This window comes from Vanacampus margaritifer, chromosome 1, assembly GCF_051991255.1.
Source record: "Vanacampus margaritifer isolate UIUO_Vmar chromosome 1, RoL_Vmar_1.0, whole genome shotgun sequence".
Lineage (NCBI taxonomy): Eukaryota > Metazoa > Chordata > Actinopteri > Syngnathiformes > Syngnathidae > Vanacampus > Vanacampus margaritifer.
Genome location: NC_135432.1, coordinates 16,807,209 through 16,828,482, shown reverse-complemented (window position 1 = coordinate 16,828,482; position 21,274 = coordinate 16,807,209). Strand labels below are relative to the sequence as shown.

The 21,274-nt window shown below is 38.2% G+C and overlaps 2 protein-coding genes across 3 annotated transcripts in view; both read left to right on the top strand.

Moving 5' to 3' along the window:
• atp13a2 (ATPase cation transporting 13A2) overlaps positions 1–21,274 on the top strand; it is a 59,638-nt gene that overhangs the window by 34,444 nt on the left and 3,920 nt on the right. The window contains exons 1-23 of one of the 2 annotated variants that reach the window (XM_077578066.1): positions 8,378–8,867; positions 11,813–11,865; positions 12,650–12,817; positions 13,383–13,441; positions 13,542–13,608; positions 13,694–13,773; positions 13,930–14,007; positions 14,678–14,747; positions 14,862–14,996; positions 15,080–15,146; positions 15,271–15,402; positions 16,121–16,282; positions 17,028–17,138; positions 17,397–17,443; positions 17,527–17,715; positions 17,876–18,082; positions 18,230–18,340; positions 18,712–18,868; positions 19,392–19,503; positions 19,602–19,726; positions 19,816–19,976; positions 20,451–20,543; positions 20,640–20,719. In XM_077578066.1, the coding sequence (XP_077434192.1) occupies positions 11,863–11,865; positions 12,650–12,817; positions 13,383–13,441; positions 13,542–13,608; positions 13,694–13,773; positions 13,930–14,007; positions 14,678–14,747; positions 14,862–14,996; positions 15,080–15,146; positions 15,271–15,402; positions 16,121–16,282; positions 17,028–17,138; positions 17,397–17,443; positions 17,527–17,715; positions 17,876–18,082; positions 18,230–18,340; positions 18,712–18,868; positions 19,392–19,503; positions 19,602–19,726; positions 19,816–19,976; positions 20,451–20,543; positions 20,640–20,719 (2,414 nt within the window). In that variant the 5' untranslated portion in view covers positions 8,378–8,867; positions 11,813–11,862. Of the gene's footprint in view, positions 1–8,377; positions 8,868–11,810; positions 11,866–12,649; positions 12,818–13,382; positions 13,442–13,541; positions 13,609–13,693; positions 13,774–13,929; positions 14,008–14,677; positions 14,748–14,861; positions 14,997–15,079; positions 15,147–15,270; positions 15,403–16,120; positions 16,283–17,027; positions 17,139–17,396; positions 17,444–17,526; positions 17,716–17,875; positions 18,083–18,229; positions 18,341–18,711; positions 18,869–19,391; positions 19,504–19,601; positions 19,727–19,815; positions 19,977–20,450; positions 20,544–20,639; positions 20,720–21,274 lie in introns of those variants that run through there. The other variant, XM_077578076.1, reaches the window with a different exon arrangement.
• On the top strand, positions 2,134–8,225 carry LOC144059181 (succinate dehydrogenase [ubiquinone] iron-sulfur subunit, mitochondrial-like). Its single transcript, XM_077578115.1, has 8 exons — positions 2,134–2,283; positions 3,697–3,830; positions 4,351–4,436; positions 4,530–4,666; positions 4,943–5,059; positions 6,795–6,896; positions 7,191–7,313; positions 7,378–8,225. The coding sequence occupies exons 1-8, from the start codon at positions 2,218–2,220 to the stop codon at positions 7,456–7,458; spliced, it is 846 nt and encodes a 281-aa protein (XP_077434241.1). The 5' UTR covers positions 2,134–2,217; the 3' UTR covers positions 7,459–8,225.

Sequence of the window (21,274 nt, the reverse complement as noted above, 5' to 3'; positions counted from 1 at the left end):
AATAAAAAAATTATATATATATATATATATATCTATATATATGTATATGTGAAAGTGAGACAATATGACCGAATTGTTACTTTTAGAGGTTTGAAAATCAGTATGTGTTCTTTAAACTTTTCCCATCATTGACTAATGACTTGACATAACATACTGTACGTATGTATAGTTGATTTAACCATGAGAGTTGTGAGGGATCTAAAGTAAGACTCAGACACAACTTTGTTTATAGGGCTAGATCACATTACAGTCTACACACCATTATACAACCCCAGCTAGACAAGTGACCTCCAGGGATCAACACTTACTCTGCATAAGTAAATGGAATGAATTGCATACGAGCCGAAAGCACTGTCTGCCAATTGGACAAGAACCAACAAATCATTTGTTGGCTGCTTTAAGATGTGAAATCAACAATCTGTTGTTAGTTGTCGCTTGTCACTTCCATATTGCAGTACTGTAATGATTAGTCATTGATCATGGATTATTTTTTCTAGAAAGTTTTGGTCTCATCCTGACTGTCATCACACAGGCATTTGAATCGAATTTGTTATATACTTGTTTCTGACGATAATACACATATCTGTACACTAAGAGGATGAATATCACTGTGTATTAGTGGCATGCCCCTCCTGCCAACATGGTTCACCCACTATTCAAAACTGTGACTGTCTGTGGTGGTTAGAAGTACACACAGAGGCTTGCAGCACATCGTATATCATAGATAAGGAGCTCTGCTTCCCTTAGTCCTCTACAGTCCTCCTGTGGAGAAAGTGTAACACGGCTTGACAGCTTTGGCATAGATTTACCCAGCCTGCAAATTTGTCCCACTTTGAAAAGATACTGAACTTCCACTCCACAAAACACTCCTTCCACTGTTCTTCTAAGACGATAATGAGACCAACTTCCACTACTGTGACAGCCATTGTCCCCACTTTGAATCGGTGCAGACCTCAGACTTCTGAATGTGGATTTTTGTTTTTAATTGCGTATAAATGGACACCATGTCACTGACTCACCGGCAATGTTATGCATGACAAACTAATTTTTTGTTCTATGGTATACACAATGTTAAAAAAAAAATAATAATCCGCTAATGTCTGTTTACTAACTGAATTAAACTTGCTAGTCACTTTTTTGAAAAATAGTCGCAGAACGATAAAAACAAAAAACAAACTCTAATTATAGTGACCAAATTGCTAAATTGGTAACATACTTTGTAAAGTAACTCCTCTCTGTTCTTAGCCCAGTTGTTAGTGGAAGCAGTACCCATAAGCTAGTCATAATGGCTAAATGTTAAAATAATTCAATTAAGTTGTTTAAAAATAATAACAATAATAATAATAATTCCCATCCCATGGCATTCAGTGTTATGTGACATGGACAGGCTGAGGAAACTTTTGGCCGTGGCATAGACTTCCCCCATTTTTTTGCAGAGCTTGCATTGCCCTCACCTTTACCTTTTTGTCATGAAAATAGAGTGTGGGACAGCTAGACATGGTAAGTGCCATGGGGAGTTCAGATTTATGTTAAACGTCACAATCATTATCAGAGCTTTTAATTGGCCCAAAGCTAAGGTAGGGATGAAGTAATTGTTTTAGCCATGCTGTGTGTACTGAAGATAGGATTTTTTTTTTTTTAATAATTCATTATTTTTTATTTAAATAATTTGCAAACATGTAATATATATGTCTGGGCCAAAAAAACAAGTTACATGTCTCCAGACCCCATTTTAAGAACAATGGCGCTAAATTGTTCATAGCTGATTGTGTGTGTGAATTGTACTTTTCCTGTAACAAGTTAAACAAGGATATAAATGATAATATGTCCTCACATAGTTTAAATATATTGACAGTATAATATGCATTGCCACTGTAGGTTTTTGGTTTCTAAAGTGACTTACTGTTTATGTATGTCCATTGCAATGCGTTTAAGAAGGCGTGGCATTTAACTTCACTTGCTATCGGAAATAGCTATTTCTACTATTTGAAGCTTTAATTAACTGACTTGAAACAAAAACAAAAATACTAAAATAGTATAGTTATAAAGAATGTATTGTAAAAAATAATAATATATATATTATTCAGCGTACTCGTTCGACGTTCCTTTGCGTCATTAAAATGCAATTTAAGGGGCGGGGTTTAAGGTTGGAAGCAAACACGCGCGTTGTTTAGTCGAATCCGACAAGTACTGCAGCTTCATTTTAACTGAATAAAAATGTCGGTACTTTGTGTCGCCTTGACCCGGAATGCTTTGACCGTCAGGAACTCTGGCATTTTGGTGGTAAGTTGCCTTCGAGACACTGCATAGATCTGTATTTGGACACATTAACGTGGTATATAGATGCACTATCTTCCATTATACGACGCTTTGCATTATCAAGCTATATCGTCGTTATTAATTTTGTGAGGAAATGTATTTGGACAACACAGGAGAACAACACAGGAAACTGTCGTACTATAGTGTCTGTACTTGGTTGTTAAGTGGCAGCTACTATGGTAGATTTTGAAATACCTTCAAGATATCATAGCGTACTGTAATGTCTTTTTAAATAGCACATACAAACAAAAAATAAGTTGCAGCCCTTCTTAAATTCAGCCGTGATTGTCTCAAAGACAGTTGAGTAACAAAGAAAGGACAGTGATGTAATACGACCATGCAGTTCACCTTGCGACCACTAAGGGGAGTCTCTTACACAAAAAGAGTCACTCAACGACCACAACATTAGGTACGCCTGCGATTCTACGCACATTACGTGGTCTACTATTTTAAAAAAAAAAAACAGCAACTAAAAAAAACAGATTGATCACTTTTAGAGTCTCTATGCGTTTATTATTGCATTCCATCATAATCTAATCTGTTTTGACATTTTGGCCCTATCGTGTAACCAAAAAGCCAATAAAACATTAGAAACTTCCCTCAGTGCGCAGCAGCGACGTTCTAATCTGTATCATTGCAAATGTACACATTTATTGGAACTAATTAAATGTGCAGGTGTGCCTGTTTAGAGCTGAGCAAAGTATATTTAATTTAATTTAAACCCTCCGAGCAAGAAAGACTCTTGTAATGTCACATTTTAAATGTTTTCTTGTATTTTATCCACCACGTTAAAGTATGAGTTAATTTGAATAATTGTAAATAATACAATAAGAGTGATCAACATAATTTTACACATGTATGTCAATTTTTTTCAAACGTATAAAATGGTTAGTTGATTATAATCCAATTATTGCTAAAAAATATAATAAACATTTAAAAATATTATTTTTCAGTTATTTTAAAAAACTGTTTTATATTTTGTTGTTGTTGTTGTTTTACCTCATCTCTGAATGAGTTGGGCCAGCTGCCTTTTCTGTGAGCAATGTGATTGGTGGCAGCGGCTGGTGACCAGTCCTGGGTGGACCTCGCCTTGACCTCCCCACAGTCATTTGGGATAGGCTCCAGCTCACCTAATGAGAGAATCTGTATGGATAAGCGAGCAGTTCAGAAAATGAATGGATGGATGGATGTAAAGTTGACGAGCAAATACTACTTTTCAAAACTTATTGTTGTTGTGTGACAGAGTTATATTTTAGTGGACAGAACAATGACTAATAAATCCAGTTGCATGTCAACATCTCCCTTACTGACAGTTTAATCTTATAGAGACAGTTTAATCTTATAGATGGTGATTATTATTTGTTGTCTATGATGCAGACGGTGCGCTATGCCCAGACCCTGGCTTCGCCTGCTCCTGAACCGAGGATAAAGAAGTTCCAGATTTACCGCTGGGATCCAGACACTACCGGAGACAAGCCCCGTATGCAGACATATGAAGTTGACCTTAATACGTAAGACATGTGACACATGGTGCTGCAAAAGAACAAAAGTAGCAGGTGGTGCCACAAGATAAGAGGAATGCCACCACACAGTATTACTCACTATTATTTTATAAGCTTTTCTTTCTAGACAAAATGGTGTAGGCAGGTGCGTCTATTGGACAGCAAAAAATTGACCACTCCAATTTTTTTTTACATCAGTTTGCTTGGATTGAGTCTTGATCTGTTTGGTGCTTCCACTTTTCTTTCAGGACAAAAAGGACTGAAAGTAAAAAAATATTTCACTAAAGACTTGGGTCTCATTTTGTCTCTCTGACTAACCTGGCCTGCAGAGTTAGTTCCTTTTGTTTAGTTTGAGTATTGACTCCCTCGTTTTTTCTACCATGTGTACATTGTTTTGTAAGGTCAGATAATTTTTAGTTGGACACTAATACTATATTTTAAGTGGCTATCCCTTTTTGTACATGCTTAGGACGATTAAAATGCCTTAGTGAACATGACAGTGTTTTGAATAGTTTCTCTTTACATACAGATGCGGTCCAATGGTCCTGGATGCTCTCATCAAGATCAAGAATGAGATGGACGCCACCCTTACATTCAGACGTTCTTGTCGTGAGGGTGAGGGACTAACTATAGTTTTTGTCACTACGACTTACCTTCCTGTAAACGAATAGTACAAAATTGAGAATTTTCTTGTGATGTTCATTCCAGGTATTTGTGGCTCATGTGCCATGAACATCAATGGAGGCAATACACTTGCATGCCTCAACAAAATTGACAGCAATACAAACAAAGCCACCAAAATTTATCCGCTTCCTCACATGTATGTGGTCAAAGATCTTGTGCCTGTAAGTACCGTACTGCAAGCTTGTTTAGTTGTCAGTTGTTTTTTTTAGCAGATTGGTGAGTTTATTTATACTATTACGTGACATTTAATTGCAGCTAAAAATGACATTTCCTGAGTTAGAACATTTTTGTTAAGTGTTAATTCAACTATAACGTCTCTACTAATACAAAGCATCAGAAAAATCCAGAAAAAGTGTTTTGGGAGACTAAGAATAATATACCATGGGCTTCATGAATGTTTTGTTTTTTTTGTTTTGTTTTTTCCCAACTTGCTCCAGGACATGAGCAACTTCTACGCACAGTACAAATCTATTGAGCCCTACCTAAAAAAGAAGGACGAATCTCAGGAAGGGAAAGACCAATATTACCAGTCAGTGGGAGACAGGCAAAAACTGGTAAATATATCAACTTATTTTAATCATTATTAAAACACATTTTTCACCAAGTGGCACCAAGTGGCACAGTTCACCACATGGTTTAGAATTGTGAATCTCAAGTGGTTTGTAGATACGTAACTATGCACATTGGCTGAAATTTTGTGAAATCATTTACGCCACAACATATTATATACCACCAAATTTATTAAAAGAAAATGTGTCACTGGTTTTGTACCCAGCCTGAGCCTTATAGTACCTGTAAAAATGTAAATGCTTGTGGCATTTTCCCACAATTTCAAAACATGTCAACATCATTGACCAAGTTGTGAACATAAGATCTGAATTCAATCCCCAGGCACTACACTGCTGCCACCCACATTTCCTTAAGGTTGACTTAAATGCTAAATGCAGACAACAAATAGCAGCTCTATGTATTATTTCATTGTACATGTGACAAATGGTGTATTGACCATTTGCACCGACGTCACGTGGTCACGTGACTGCCCTATTACGGACGGTGGAAGGAAATGATTGTTGAATGGAATGGACGTGACCCGGAGCGACTTAGCGACTGTTATTTTACAAATTAAAAGTTATTATTGCCCATAGAGCCATGGAATCTATTACTTCAACCGAAGGTCGCCTGTCAGTCAAAGTTGCACATTTAGTCGGGACTCATAGAGCGCGATATTTACTTGAAGTTGGAGATCGCTAGTTTGAAAACAGCCCCTTACCTTCTGTTGCTTGCTCGTTTTTAACAAGGTAATCAAATCGCTGACTTTGTCGGAATTCACAGCGCACGACCTATATCGTTATGTAGTCAATGCCGTCGCTCCTTCTTACACCGGGGCTGATTTAAAAGCGGGGGACAATATACTTTTTAATGCAAAGGTAAAACTTGTTTATCATGCTAACTGACTTATTTTTACACAGTCCGTTCTATATTGAAATGCTGTGATGATGTTATGTTAGTATGTTTAATAGCATGGAACAAATGACTATCATAGTGGCTAGCAATGCGCTAATTTCATGAATATGACTCCGACTCCAGAGTGAAAAACTCCAAGCACAAAGACGAAATCCCCCATTATTAAACAGTCAAATGCACTTAATAGTTGAAGAAGGTGCATTTTAAAACTAAGCTGTGTGTTGGTGCAATTGGAGTGGACGCTAACTATCTGGCTCGTTAATGTGTTTTGAAACACGCAATTCGACACCTCTGTTACAATCTTTGTTAGAGTGTATGTTAATAGTAAAATGTATGAACATTTATCTACTAATTACAACATTTATCTACTAACCTAGCAAAAAATGATCGCTGCAAATCCGTAAATACTTTGTGGGCTGCTAGTCCTTTCTGTTGATTGCTGCTATCAATCGACGTCTTTTGTCTTCATTAGTAGGTATGCGATAAAAAGCAACATTTGGTTTACTCTTTTGTCTGTCTGCACAACCGAGCGCAAAGCAAGATATGACCATTTTATAAGATAATCGATTAGATAAAGGACTTTACGCTGTACGAGATTCAATGGTTACAATACAGGCAAGTGGCTCTTTTGCCATCCAGTGTCCCCGAAGGGGCGTTCCCATGAGGGCTGTGACGTCACGTGCAAAAGGTCAATATAATGCTCACGTTTTGATGCCCTCCTCTTCTATTTTGCTTCTTTCTATTTCATACTGACAACATTGTGTCTGAGAATGAACAGAGCGATATGAAGTTACCTATGATATGACGTTGCGTTCAACCCAACAGGACGGCTTGTATGAGTGCATCCTGTGTGCATGCTGCAGCACCAGTTGTCCTAGCTACTGGTGGAACGGGGACAAATACTTAGGACCTGCTGTTCTCATGCAGGTATTGTAAATATAATTTAGGATAAATAATCAAAAGTATTTGCTTTTTTGAGTTCATGTAACAGGAGAGATGCATGGTATGCATTCTTTTTTTTTAAATGTATTATGTAATGTATTTTCTAAGGTGTTTTAATATGTAACAGCTTTTTGTCAAAATAGACCCAAGATCTTTTGTCACTGACATTAGCCCAATTTGAGGGACCGCTCCATATTATTTGTTATTATTAGTAGCATTACTATGCAAGTAGTGTATTTCACATTACATAGAATAAGTGAACTTTGTGCTGTCACACAGGCATACCGTTGGATGATAGACTCTCGCGATGACTTCACTGAAGAGCGACTGTCTAAACTTCAAGACCCCTTCTCTCTCTACCGCTGCCACACTATCATGAATTGCACCAAGACCTGCCCCAAGGTACTTCCATGAACATTCCATTCCTCCCAGACTTAAGCTAAATCACGGGCTCTGCTCTCCACAGGGACTCAACCCAGGAAAGGCCATCGCTGAGATCAAGAAAATGATGGCAACTTACCAAGAAAAGAAAGCTGCTGCATCATGAACAGACATGAGTAAAGACAGCTCAAGAGTCATCAATAACACTTCCTCAATTTAAGTGGAGTATACGAGAAGGTCCAACCAGGAACATTGACACTTTTTGCAGATGTGAGCACTTTAGTTGTTGACTATGCTACAAAACGGCTAGCATGTTCATTTTCACATTGCTCTACCAGTTGCAATTGAAATCTTGTTTTTAAATAATATTGGACCTGAAGAAGTTTGATGTTGTTGCAGTCAAAGGCTGTACAACCAAAGGATCCATGTTTTTTTTGTTTTTTTAGCAAAAAGGTGACTGGGTAAGCTAAGCTCAAAGTTCACACATCTTGCTGGTCACCGCTATATGTTAAAATTTCATTATTTTCTAAATAGTGATACATGAAATACATGACATGTCTTGTGTCAGAGTTAAAATGTGAACATACACCTCTAATCTGTGATTTTGTTTTGGACTTGGACTAAACATGTCATTTGCAATTGTAGAAGGTATCTGTGCATTTGTATTTAGGTGCAGTGTTGAGGAATCCAGGTGCAGAAAGTAAAAACCCTGAAACAACAAGATCGTTTACCTGCCATTTGAGTAGAAGCACCTGTTGGCTAAAGCCAGTTTGTGGCAGGGTGTTTGGACCTGGATTCTCCAACCCTGTTTATATGTGATGGTGTATGAAAGAATAAGAGAAAATATCGGGGCAGTAAAAAACGCATTCAACAAAAAAAAAAGTATTTAAACTAAATATGTCACATGTACTCATTAAAATGTGTTGAACTGGACTCATCATGAAATCTGCATTTCTTTAGAGCTGGTGTTCTTCTGTCACGACTGAGGCAACTTACCTCAGGCGACAGGACAGCATGGCACGTTGATGCCTGTATTCAGCCATCAGATCAGAACAGCATACTGGTATTAAAACGATCGATATGCTACTGTGATGATAGCTCTACTGTTAGTATGCATCAGTGTTCAATTGCAGTGTGTTATCATTACGTAACGTAGGTATGCTATTGTGAGTATGCTGGCCCGATAGAGGCAGCTGTCTGACCGGTATGCTGATTTGACGTGTTTGATTAGAGGTATGATGAACATTGGCTCTTATAGTGAGCGGTACAGTGCTGCATTGTATAATCAGGAACTTGCGTATCTAGTTTTTCACCACCTGAAGCATACAGTATTAATGTTTCTTTCCCCGACGAACCACGCCTATTAACTCGTACGTTTTCTAACACCCACGACCACGCAAGACTTTCATAACAAAGGCCTGGGAAGTGCGTGAAAATACTAGACTTGGACCCTGTCGCTCGCCGTAGACGCATGCTTGCGGATGACGTGTTACCTGTTTTGTTTTGGGCGGGCATCATGGCTTAAGTAAAAGTGAAACAAGTCATTGTAGAATTAGAGACTCGTCAGGAGCAGACGTAAGTCCATTATATTTGTCAATCCACCCGATTCTAAACGGCCTAGAGACCAATTTATACGGCAACATTGGCGCAGCCCTAAAGATGCTAATGCTACAGCTAGCAACTACCTTAGTCACAAGTACTGTACCTATGTTAATTTAACACGGGCGCTACCTGAACTGTGTCTAATGTATTTTATGTGTATGTGAAGTACTGCTCATAGGATTTAAAGATTCTACTAAGTGTTCATAATTCTATAGTACCGTATCAATAAAATGAGACGAGAGATAATTACCAGGCAGCCTGTGTGTATTTCTCACACGCGCACACTAAAATGTATAATGTTAATTTAGGGCATCTACTTGTACTTTGGTTCTCTTTGCTGTTCTGTTGTAAATGCTAGCTTTTGGCTGTGTGAAGCACTGTGAGTTATTTTGTGTATGAAATGTGCTGTAGAAATAAAGTTGCTTTGCCAAATTTTATGGTCACAGATGTTTGCCCAACCATTGTATAACATTTTGGTAGAAGTTGATCTTGGGGAAATTTATGAAAACTAAAGTAGCCCCTGATAAGAAAATGTTACCTCTAGTGAAGCTGACATAGTAGAGGAGAGTGCGTCTTTTCAATAAAAGATTATTATTCGATACATACTCCGATACGTGGAGTGCATTTCAAGGACGGTTCGTTTTAAAGTGGAAAGATTTGATTTGGTTAGATCCAGTGGGAATATGATTCGATTCATAGAATTGCTCAGTTGTAAATGTGGTATTTCCTACAAAGAAATTTATCAAAAAAAAAATAGAGAAGTGCATATTGTGTATGTTTTGTCATGTTTTATTAAGATATAACATCAATTAAAGCTTTCCAAAAGCCAAACTATTCAAGTTTTTATATTTCAAGAAACAACAAATCATCAGAAACATCAAACCGATTTATAACTCTTTTTTTTAAAATAATTATTTGATTGTTCAAGCTTTGAAACCAATTCATAGGTTTGTGTACCGATCCACTCATCTTTTAAATCAAGACCGATTCCTTGATTTACATAGTTTTTTGTTACTCCCCGTAACGTAATAAAAAACATTGTCTGCAGATGATTATGATTACAATTTTTTTTGTTGTCCTCAGTACGGTGGGTGTAATTAAGTCCATGTGTTTTGTTATACGTATGTACTATGTATAATATTTTGTATAGCAATTTTTGCGATCAAACAGATCGGCTAGGTCATTCATAGGTAAGATCTTTTTTTTTAAGTTACATTTGGTAGTTTTTATGTGCTGACTTAAAGCGAGAGGCGGGACACACCCTGAACAAGTTGCCAGCCAATCACAGGGCACATTTCTGGGAACGGGAATTAATAAACTTCGGCTTCATCCCGTCAGCCCTTTTGCTTTTCGGGTATTGTCCATAAGGAAAAATGAACACATAATAAAAAGAAAAAAAACTAAACATTTGTCTACATGTACCCTACCAGCGATCAATTGGTGACTAGTGCAGGGGTGTACCCCACCTCTAGCCAGTCAGCTGGGATAGACTCCAGTTCACCCACAACACTAAAATGTTGTAGGCGCTATAGAAAATGGGTGCCTGCATAGACTATTATCATTCATGAAATAAAAACATTTTAAATGTTTTGTACAAATGCATTTGTTTATTTTACTTTTTTTTTTTTTTTTTATCATTCTCAAGTAAATCAAGTACCCGCTTTTTAATTTATTAAATGAGAAAAAAAAAGAATAAATACATTTCGAGTAGCCAAATTATAGCATGGGATAAGGTAAGGTATTCTTACAGGCCTAATACATAATTATTGGTAAAGGCTATAGTCAATAGTCATTGTTTTAATTTATAACTAACTTACACATTACACATTAAATGAACAGAAACCATTTCAGATGCAACGACAAATGCAAAAGTTCATGTCATTCCCACTGATTTAAAATTTAAAACCATGTGAAAGTTAATACGTTTCAGGAACTTTGCGGTGTTCCAGATCAGTGCTATTCATGACTAAATCACCATGTGATCACATTGCATCAAGCTTGGCAAGCTTTCACATGATTTCAGGCCAGTCATGTGTTAAGGATTGCAGGATATTTATTTATTTACAGTATTTATTATTATTTTGTCTTTCGGGGACTGGAGGGTCATAACTTTGGAAAGCTTTTGTACAAACAGGAAGTGCCTCAGTAAAGCTATTTTGATACTCTTGACAAAAAGCAGCATACTGAACTGAAAGTAGCTATGCCTCTAAACGAGACACATGGGAACAAATAGACTTTTTACTTGCTTTTATGCAAATATGTAGTATCGTTGCAGTGAAATTAAACAACCAAATCAATATTTTCTTATCGGCCTATTTCTGAAAATTAGTCTGTGGTCTAGTTGCAGAGGGGTGAAAATTTTCTCTGGAGGGAGTCTTACAGAACGCAAAAAAATCGATCAACGCCAAAGTATAACTTAAAAATAAATCAAATGTACTAGAATGAAATTCAGTGAAATTTATAGGACATCTTATTTGGCCTGAGACTGACAGGCAACTTGTGCAGGGTGTATCCCGCCTCTCCACCAAAGTCAGTAACTGCCCGTTAGTTGAGGTTAGTGCAATAAATTGCATATTTTTAAAGGGTGTTTGAGCAAAAAGGTAATGTATAACAAGGACACAAATCTTCAAAGCATCCCAACAAATTATAATTTCAGTGAAGTGGTCACCAGATTCCCATGTGACTGTGTTTGCGTTCAGATGGCTCACTTTCCCTCTCCTGAATTGTCTTCAGACGCCATGTTTGTTTACAAATTAACCGTCTACTTGTGTAATTGTCATTTGCAATAAAGCGGTGCGGTGTCTTGTTTATATTGACTTTGAGGGTGTGTACTGCTCTGTTACTTAGTTCATGCAAATGTTGTGACTGCCTGAGCAAGAGACCCGTTTTTGTGACATGATATGTTTCCTGCTTCTTAGGAGGTAAGCTGCTGGCTGCATGATTCGGCTTGCTCGTGCCTGACAAACACATGGTAAGAACCACTCGCCGTGTCACGAGGCAAATGACTTTAACAAAACAATAAAAAAGGGGACAATAGAGAACTGTTTTTCCTGTCCTGAGACTTTGATAATCACTACACTTACTAGTGTATCAATAGTTTTTTTTTAAACTGCCTGATAAGGCCATGACTTTTACGCCGTTTTCTGTGTCCTTCTGTATAAACCGTCATGGCAAAGACTCATGGGAGTAAGTTTTCAAAATTCCCTCTTCGCAGGGAGCATCAGAATTGTAACAGAGGCTTGATAGTGCCTGTGTAAAAGGAAATACTGGGCCAGGGGTGTGAAAACTTACTGTACAGTAGAGTTCTCCCACCTTATTGTTACGAGTACACTGTTTCGTTAGATTTCTGTAAAAGCGGTTACTGATGATAGATCAAAGAACATTTTAATAACCAGCATCAAACTAAAAAAACAAACAGCCGTTACTCAGCAAAAGTAGTTTAACGAGCAATAATTATGTTAAACCTGTAGTGTACAGTGAATATTACTGTTTTTGTTGATTATTAATATGTTTAGAAATGCATGGTTGTTCATGATCACTACTGTAAATCTCCTGGATTTTTCAGTACATTCCTTATGTGTAAATGAATAAAAGCACAATATGTTTGCTCTATCTACTAGCGAGAACTTTGTTAATTAAGTTTTGAGCAGCCCTTTTCATGTAATAATGCATATTTTTGTGTCACTATTAATATCTGTATTCTACAGCTAACCTTGCATTATTTTTTGTTTATTTATTTTTTTGCCTCTCACCAGGATGCCCAGGGATACAAGTGGGTGCGATGGCGGGTGTGGCTGTGCCACCTCGTGGCCGTGCTGTCCCTGGGTGTTCTCCTGATTGTGTTTCACTGGCGACCCCGGCTATCTCTTCTGGCACGCTGCCGTCCCTGTCCTCTCGGGCTCGCAGATTTTGTGCTACTACGGGTGAGAGCAATGATTTAACTTTCTATTGTGATTTCTATGACGAATTAGAGCACTGTAGCAGCTTGTGCTTCAGAAATGGTTTAGACTCTTCTGTTTCATCATTTGACCTTTTCCCCTTTCCGTAGAAGCGCTCCAATTCAAAGTGCTTTACAGATTAAAATCATTCACACAAAAACTCCTCACCACCCACTGTCCACCTCCCAGGCCCCACCCCTCTCCCTAAAATCAGACAGTCAGACACACACATTCTGACTAAACTTATGAGTATATGGACATATGGCCGGGTTCATATCGCGAGAGGAAACATCCCAATGATGAAGGGTTTGCCTTGTTTCAAGTCCGAGGCGTGATCTGAATTTCAAAATCAACCTTTTTTCAGTCTCTGATGAATAAGTTTTGTGTTCATTTTCCCTGTGCGGCCCAGTACCAGTCTGTGGCCTGGTGGCTGGGCACTTTGCGCTTAAACTACAACCTTGCAATGTACAGTATGGATGTGCAAACAAGGTACTGGTACAGCTGTACAAGGTACTGTACTCAAATATTTGTCTTGCCTTTTTGCCTTCAGGATAGCTGTGGCCGATACCATGTGGTGGAGGTGCTCACAGAGGAGCTGGAGGAGGGCAGGTGAACTTTGAGAGCTTTGCTTTATGTCCACACAAGACTTTGTGCATGTCTGAGAAGAAACATGACCATTTTTGTGCTATTTTTCTCTCTGTAATAAAAGTTTGGAATTATTGGAAGATACAGGGGTTACAGAATGGAGGGACACGGTTCAGCTTTACCAGGAGAAGGTGAAGAACAAGTTCAGTTTTTATATATTTTTTAAATGTGGAATTAGTGGAGTGCTCTGCAACCTTGTCAATGTTTTTTGTACAGAAAACACTTCTACGCTACTACCTGTTTGAAGGCCTTCGCTACATATGGTTGGACATGAAGGCAGCTTTCTGTCTTGTCAGGTAATGTGAAAGGAATTTAGTGAATACTAAGCACGTCTAATTTTGATTCAAAGCAGCTTCCGAGCAGTGTTAAATCACACAAATGTTTACCTTTAAAATGAAATATTGAGATGTAGTCTGCCAGTAATATCAATCATGGTTTTGTTTTGACTGTAGTGTCCTCAATGAGGACTGGACTTGCAAGGACCTTCATGGCTTCAAAAATGGTTTGAGTCACCTTGAGCAGAACTTGAGGTGAGCAAGGCAACATTATTGAGTGTTTGACCTGTTTTTTTTTTACAACTTAATTTAGTGGTATATTAAAAAAAACTTTATTTCCTCAAAATGTGACCTCTGATCTAAAAAGATACTGCTCAGCTAATTACTGATTTTTTGTCCACCTAATCAAATACAAGTTTAATCTGTTGGTCATGAAGTATGTTATTGTGACTTAATCTGGTTGTAGGGCACCGCTGATTTAGGACTGCAGGCGCATCAACTTTTGTATTGATTGACCTCCAAACATGCCTTTAGTCATGAGCACAGTATTCTGACTAGATTAATTTTATTGAGTAGCTCTCCTTCAAAGTCCCAGGATGTTAGTCAGAGCGGTGTGCACGTCTGTCGACGTCTCTTCCTTTACGGATGTAATTTGTCTCTGCTGCATTTTCCAAATGTATTTCTATGGCATTCACAAGTCTCAGGAAAGCTCAGTGCTCCACAATTTGCAGTTGCATACACATTTCCTGAATGTGCGTAGCTGAAACATGCACAAGCTAGGTGTGTTAAATGTCTTATACATGACCGGGAGAATACGGCCCTTCCGTTGTTGTGGCAGAATAACATTTGCAAGTATGAGTCACTTCCCTCAGCGTTGGCAACTTTTGTTTTGTTGGTTTCACTTTTCGTGTTTCCCATCTTATAGGAGACAAGTGTATGGACCCAATGTGATTGATGTGCCTGTGAAATCTTACTTCAAACTATTAATTGAGGAGGTGAGATGGTTCCATTTCACTTATTTTGCTTTGTATTTATTTGATACTCCCAGTATGTATATCTTTGATCATTTAATTGCAGCATGTTGATCAAAATGTTATCTTCTCTTTTAGGTCCTCAACCCTTTCTATGTATTCCAGTTATTCAGTCTGGTCCTGTGGACAATTGATGACTATTATGCCTACTCCGCGAGTATATTTTTAATCTCTCTTATCTCCATTGGTATCTCACTTTATGAGATCCGCAAGGTGAGACTTTGGTCTTGATTTACACAGATTTTGTGGGAATGATAATAATGTATAGAAACAATAGCAATTGATCTACTCCACAGCAAAGTGTCATTCTTCACAACATGGCCCGCTTAGTCACTAATGTCAGAGTGATAAGAAATTCTGGAGGTATTTGGTTTTCTTACATATTGTCCCAATTTGATTTTAAGTAGCATTTCTGGTCACTTAATTGTGAATGAGTTATACGTACCATGGTTGTTAAAACAAAAATCTGTTACACATTTTGTCTCAGAGCAAGAGAACGTTAGTTCAGTGGAGCTGGTGCCTGGTGACTGCATTTGTTTACCTAAGGAAGGTCTGCTGATGCCTTGTGATGCTGCCTTGCTGGCAGGGGAGTGTCTGATCAATGAGGGCATGTTGACAGGTCAGCAAACACAGCCAGCTTAGAACTTTAGCAAAGATCATTTATGCCTCCTGGTGTTGATGACATAACAATAACACAAGCCCATGAAACAGCCCCCCCCCCTTGATATGTTGTATACACTTAAAGTACACTTGCACAGTATATGCTAATGAGATTCAACCCAAGAGCTACATCGGGGCAGAATGTAATAATAGGTCACATCTGGTAATTCATCCCCAATATTTGACCTTTACCAATTCAATGTTTAATATAAAATTCTATAATAATTCACCAATATTTATTGTTATATTTATTATTTATTTAGTGATTCTCACGCTAAATTGGTATGTCAAATATAACTTTCTTACATTTACAGAAACAAAATGTATTTATTCATAATATTTTGGGGAAATGATGCAACTCATCTAATTTTCAAATTATTTGATAGATTGGATTTTGGATTTATTTAAATTTTGATTGTAATTTCCATTTAATTAAGATTTTGGAAAACAATCAGCAAATGTGTAATCTAGGTAGTAGGAATATGAAATAAATTTGCAATAAAAGAGAACAGACTTCAATAATGCATATAATGCTTATAATGCTTTTAAAATCAGATGGGCTATTTTTAGATTTCATTCAATTGTGAAGGTCTGCCTATTGATGTGAGGTGTGTGTATATTTATATACTGTATAAATATATAAATGCAAGACATTATTAACTATTACCTGTGTTCAGGTGAGAGTGTCCCAGTTCTGAAAACTCCCCTACTGGATTCAGAGAGAAAATATAGCTCAGACTCTGAGCGCAAAAACACACTTTTCTGTGGAACACAAATCATCCGGGCCAAAGGAGGGGGGCCTGGTGATGCTGGTGCTGTTGCCGTAGTCACAGGCACTGGTAAGTAAAAATAGGGTTGTCTAAGGGGGAAGGGGAAGATGGAAAGCTGGGTGATGGGGGAAAAAAGATAGTGAGTCCTATGCTCAATTTAACCCCATCATGCATAAAGTTATGCCATAAGGCAACTTTTTTCGAACCAGCTGTATTAACAAATGTATTATATTGTTTGTAGCAGGGCCCAACATTATGAAATATATATTCCTAGATAAATTTGCCTACAAACTTAAGTTAATTTAATGTACAGTAATTTCTGGACTATAAGGCGCACCTCACTCTAAGCTGTGCTAGCTAAATTTGGCGAATACGCGAGTTTGTTACACATATAAGCCGCACCCAATTGTCTCGCTCTCATTCTGTCTCTTTTACTGTATTTGGGCTCACTTGGTCTGTTTTGGTCTGCCTAACGCTCTTGTGCTTCCTTTATAATGCGCCCCCTATTGATCTGATGGATAAGACGCACCTTTGTATTAATCGCAGGGTCAAATGCAAGTGAAAAAAAGTAGCAACGTATAGTCCAGAAATTACTGTAGTGATCCTGGAAAAAGAAAATTTGCTCAACCTACATAATCCCCATCTCCCCTAATTGATTGTTAGAAAGTCTGTCACTTGTGTGGAATTAATTTTTTATTTCAATGAGCTGAGGTGCTTTTCATTTAAGCTTAAACGACATTTAGTCAAATGCCCATCTCTAGTTGCAGTAGTGTATGCAAAACCAGTTCATGCAATTGTTGTGTGTCATCTACAGGTTTTTTTACTGCCAAAGGTAACTTGGTCAGCTCCATTTTGTACCCTCAGCCCACCAACTTTCGCTTCTACCGAGATGCTGCAAAGTTCTTAGTCATCTTGGGATTTTTGGGTATGAGCTTTTAACACCAACATTGTGCTGTGGCTGTCAGAATTATTTCTACATTTTGTTGTTTTTTTCATACGTCTCAATGACACTTCAATATTTGAACATAAAAAAATCCCTTAAAGGTGACTATTTTACCAAACCACTAGTTGATTACCTGATTGATGCTGTGTCTCTCAAGTTATATGGCCATATTGGTATCATTTCAAAAGTGTGAAGTTCAGATTTTACATTCCTTTATTCGCTTTTTCCTTCTTCATACAGCTTTTATTGGGACCATTTACTGCTTCGTTATCCTCTCACAATATAATGTAAGTGTGCACGCGAACATCTAGTAAAAAAATTCTGTTAACGTCTTGACAGTCCAACCAATTCAGGCTTTGCATGTGTCTAGATGAGCTGGTTTCATTTGGTAATTCGGGCTTTGGATATTGTCACCATTGTGGTGCCTCCGGCTCTACCTGCCGCCATCACCGTTGGCACCATTTATGCCCAGCACAGACTGAAGAATCAAGGCATCTTCTGCATTAGTCCGCCACGCATCAATGTCTGTGGCAAGGTGTCACTTTTTTGTTTTGACAAGGTGAGGACCAGCATTCTTGTCTGCATGTACTGGCAAGCGTATTATACACCATAATTCCTCAGATAGGGGCTGCACCCCAATTAATCACTGTGTTTTATCCACTTGAATTCTTAAAGGTCTCACCCCAAATAGTCTCTCTCTCATACTTTGCATTCTCTAGACAGGAACTCTGACAGAGGATGGGCTGGATGTGTGGGGAGTAATGGAGGGTGGATATACCGGTTTTTCAGATGTGGTCTCTGACCCGAGACTTCTCCTGCCAGGGCCTATGCTCTCATGCCTAGCTTGCTGTCACACTCTGGCCCTGCTGCAAGGGCAGCCCATTGGTGACCCTCTGGAGCTAAAAATGTTTGAATCCACCGGTTGGGTATGAGTCAAAAAGTTTTATTTCATTCATCACATGATTTCAACTTGCTTACAATTTCAATGGGACAACTGACAATGCCCAAAGAGAAATTTTGTCAGTTGACCTACTTGAACCTCGACTGAACCACAATTTGGTGTCCCATCCCAGACACTCCAGGAACCAGGGGAAGATGGTGGTGAGCTGGATGCCGAGTTTGGAGGGCACCGAGTGTTAGCTGTAATGAGACATCCTCCAAGGCTGCTTCCTTTTCATGCAACTGTAAGTGTCTCTGCCACAACTCAATATGTGCAATCCACCAATAATTTATGTCTTTTTTCATTGGAACATTCCCTTCATAACTCAGATTTGGCACTCACTTTTTATAGAAGTGTGAATCTTTTCAGACAGGCAGACTTGTCTTGTGCTGTTGTGCAACCGAAATGCTCAATGATCGTATCTCATCTGTGTTTTCACAAAAATGTCATTGATTGAAAGAAGCAATGAAGTGATACATAAAAAGCTAAATAATTTTTTTAAAACTATAAACCGATTGACTTGGATGAAGTAATCCTTAGTTTTATTGTGTATTGTGCCATTTGGTCAATTGATGCTATGTAGCATTGAAAAGAGTCATTTCATTTTTCTTTTAGTCCACAAGTGAGCCTGTGGCAATCGTCCAGCGCTTTCCCTTCTCTTCGGCCCTGCAGCGGATGAGTGTGGTGACGGTGGCCTGCGGTGGGCGCTCTGCCCTCGCTTTCATGAAGGGCTCTCCAGAGATGGTGGCGAGCCTCTGCCGACAAGAAACTGGTCAGACATTGGTGATATGCTGTAACTTTTCAAATGCCATAAAGATATTCCCAGCAACTTCTCAATTGGTCTGAAACTTATTATTTAGCACAAATAATTATCTGTCTATGGCAGCGATATATAAGTGACAGGCAGACATTAGATGGCAGAAGCTGCAGCTACTAATCTGTATGACCACCTGTTTTAATTCATACGGTGGGAGAAAAAAAGTATTTTAACCCTTTTGAATGTATTAAATTTCTAGATAAATTGGCCATAAAATGTGGTCTGATCATCATCGTAATCACAAGAAGAGGCAGAAAAAATGACAGCTTTTACTGGCAGTGTAAAGGGGGCTTTGAAACCTGACCATTACACCTGTTGAAGGCTTAAATAAATAAAAACATAGTATGATCCTTTTTAAGAGGTGTTCCACTATACTTCAATTCATATAGTTTATTTTAAAGCATTTTATTCATGATTTGGAAACGTTTTCCATATTACATGATATATCAGTATTGAACAAGATGCATTCTGATTACAGTGCCGCCACAGTTCTCAAAGAAACTATGCAACTTTTCCAGCGAAGGTCTTCGAGTTCTTGCTCTTAGTTATAAACCACTGGACACAAGCACTGATCTAAGTGCCACTGAACGGTGAGATTCCTGTCTTGATCAGTCATGTAATTCTGTTCTATGTAAATACTGAAATCGATTTGACTGGGGAAACTGTCTTTGTGCATATTTATCCATAGAGGGGAGGTTGAGAAAGACATGCAGTTCTTAGGCCTGCTGATGATGAAGAACCTGGTGAAGCCAGACAGCGCCGAGGTCATACGCACATTAAGGCTGGCGAAGCTCCGAACTGTCATGGTCACAGGTGGGTGACACTTGTTAAACAATGTTGTCCCTCAGTCATATTATGTTATTCATAAAACATTCCCAAATTGTCAATCTCTCCTCTCACAGGTGACAATATTCTAACAGCAGTCAATGTTGCCCAAAACTGCGGGATGGTGAGGTCGGATGAGGGGGTCATCTTTGTTGAAGCTACTTCCCGCGTGGCTCAAAGCACACCCACATTGAGGTTCACCGTAGCAGATAGAGAGAGCACATTAGTCACAGCCCAGGTCAGTCCCACGTAAACATCACTCAAGAGCTTTTCTGTGAGAAATTATAGTTTGTGCTTCAGATTCAGTAACTGGCATTTTCAATACAATATACACAATTATTTGATATATATATATATTTTTTTTAGATTGTTATTTTTGTATAGATTAATATCCTAATCTTTTCTTAATTTATTTAGGTGTTTTAACCATGACTAATTTGCATACATTTGATCATGTTTTTGTGTGACTTCAATTCACGCAATTTGCACTTGCGCGCTGGTACGTGTGACACAGTCAATCTGAGGATGTTGTGTGTGCACGTTGTTGTGAGTTTTGTTCAACGGTGTGTGTGTCATTTGCCTGTAAGTCGTGTCATGCGTACACACACATTGCCGTGTCGATCGTGACGTTGACGTCAGTCCGCTAAGTAGTGCACCGGAATCTCATCGCATGTTATCTACGCTTATCATTCTATGTTTTCCCTCCTCTCAGGGTCTCTACCAGGCAGAATTGTGTTATCACTTGGCTCTTAATGGCAGTTCATTTGCTGCCCTTTGCGACCACTTCCCTGAGCATCTACCAAAAGTAATAAAAACATGTTCTCCGCTTTCCTCAGCTATAAAACTATGAAGAGTATGTTCTGTCCTTTTGGATTAATGTTGTCATGATGTCTTTACACAGGTTCTGATGCGAACAACAGTCTTTGCACGTATGGCTCCTGACCAGAAAACACAACTGGTGAAAGAGTTTCAGAAACTGAAGTGAGTGTGCAGACAGGAAGGAACTAAAACATTTTTAATGAGCATGATCAATGTGTGCATCAGGTAGAAAGTATTGTCTTTGTATCATTTTAATGGTTTAATATTTGTTTTAGATCCTCCCTCACTTTGGTACAACTTTGGCATCTTGTTTTCTTCACCTGACCTTACATCGTGTTCCAAATGATTTTCCTAAATAGTCTATGTGAATCATTTGCAGCATTAGGAGCTTATAAAATCCTAAATCAAAGCTATTTCAATCAAAAACATCTTAGCAGGTCTTGTTACATTTTAACATACTTATTTATCTCATTCACTCCCAGCTATTTTCACTCAAGCAACCCCCTTCACTCTTGGTTGTTTTACTGGATTTTGACTGATTTTGCAAGGCCCACAGAATATTGTGTTCAATTGCTATAAAAACATCGAACCTACCAAAAGAAAGATTATAGTCTCTTCTTTCATCAGGAAATAAAAAAGTATATTTCTGTTTTGCAGCAATAAGCATTAGAATATAGCTAAGTTTAATCATTATTCACAAATCAATTTATTTAGAAT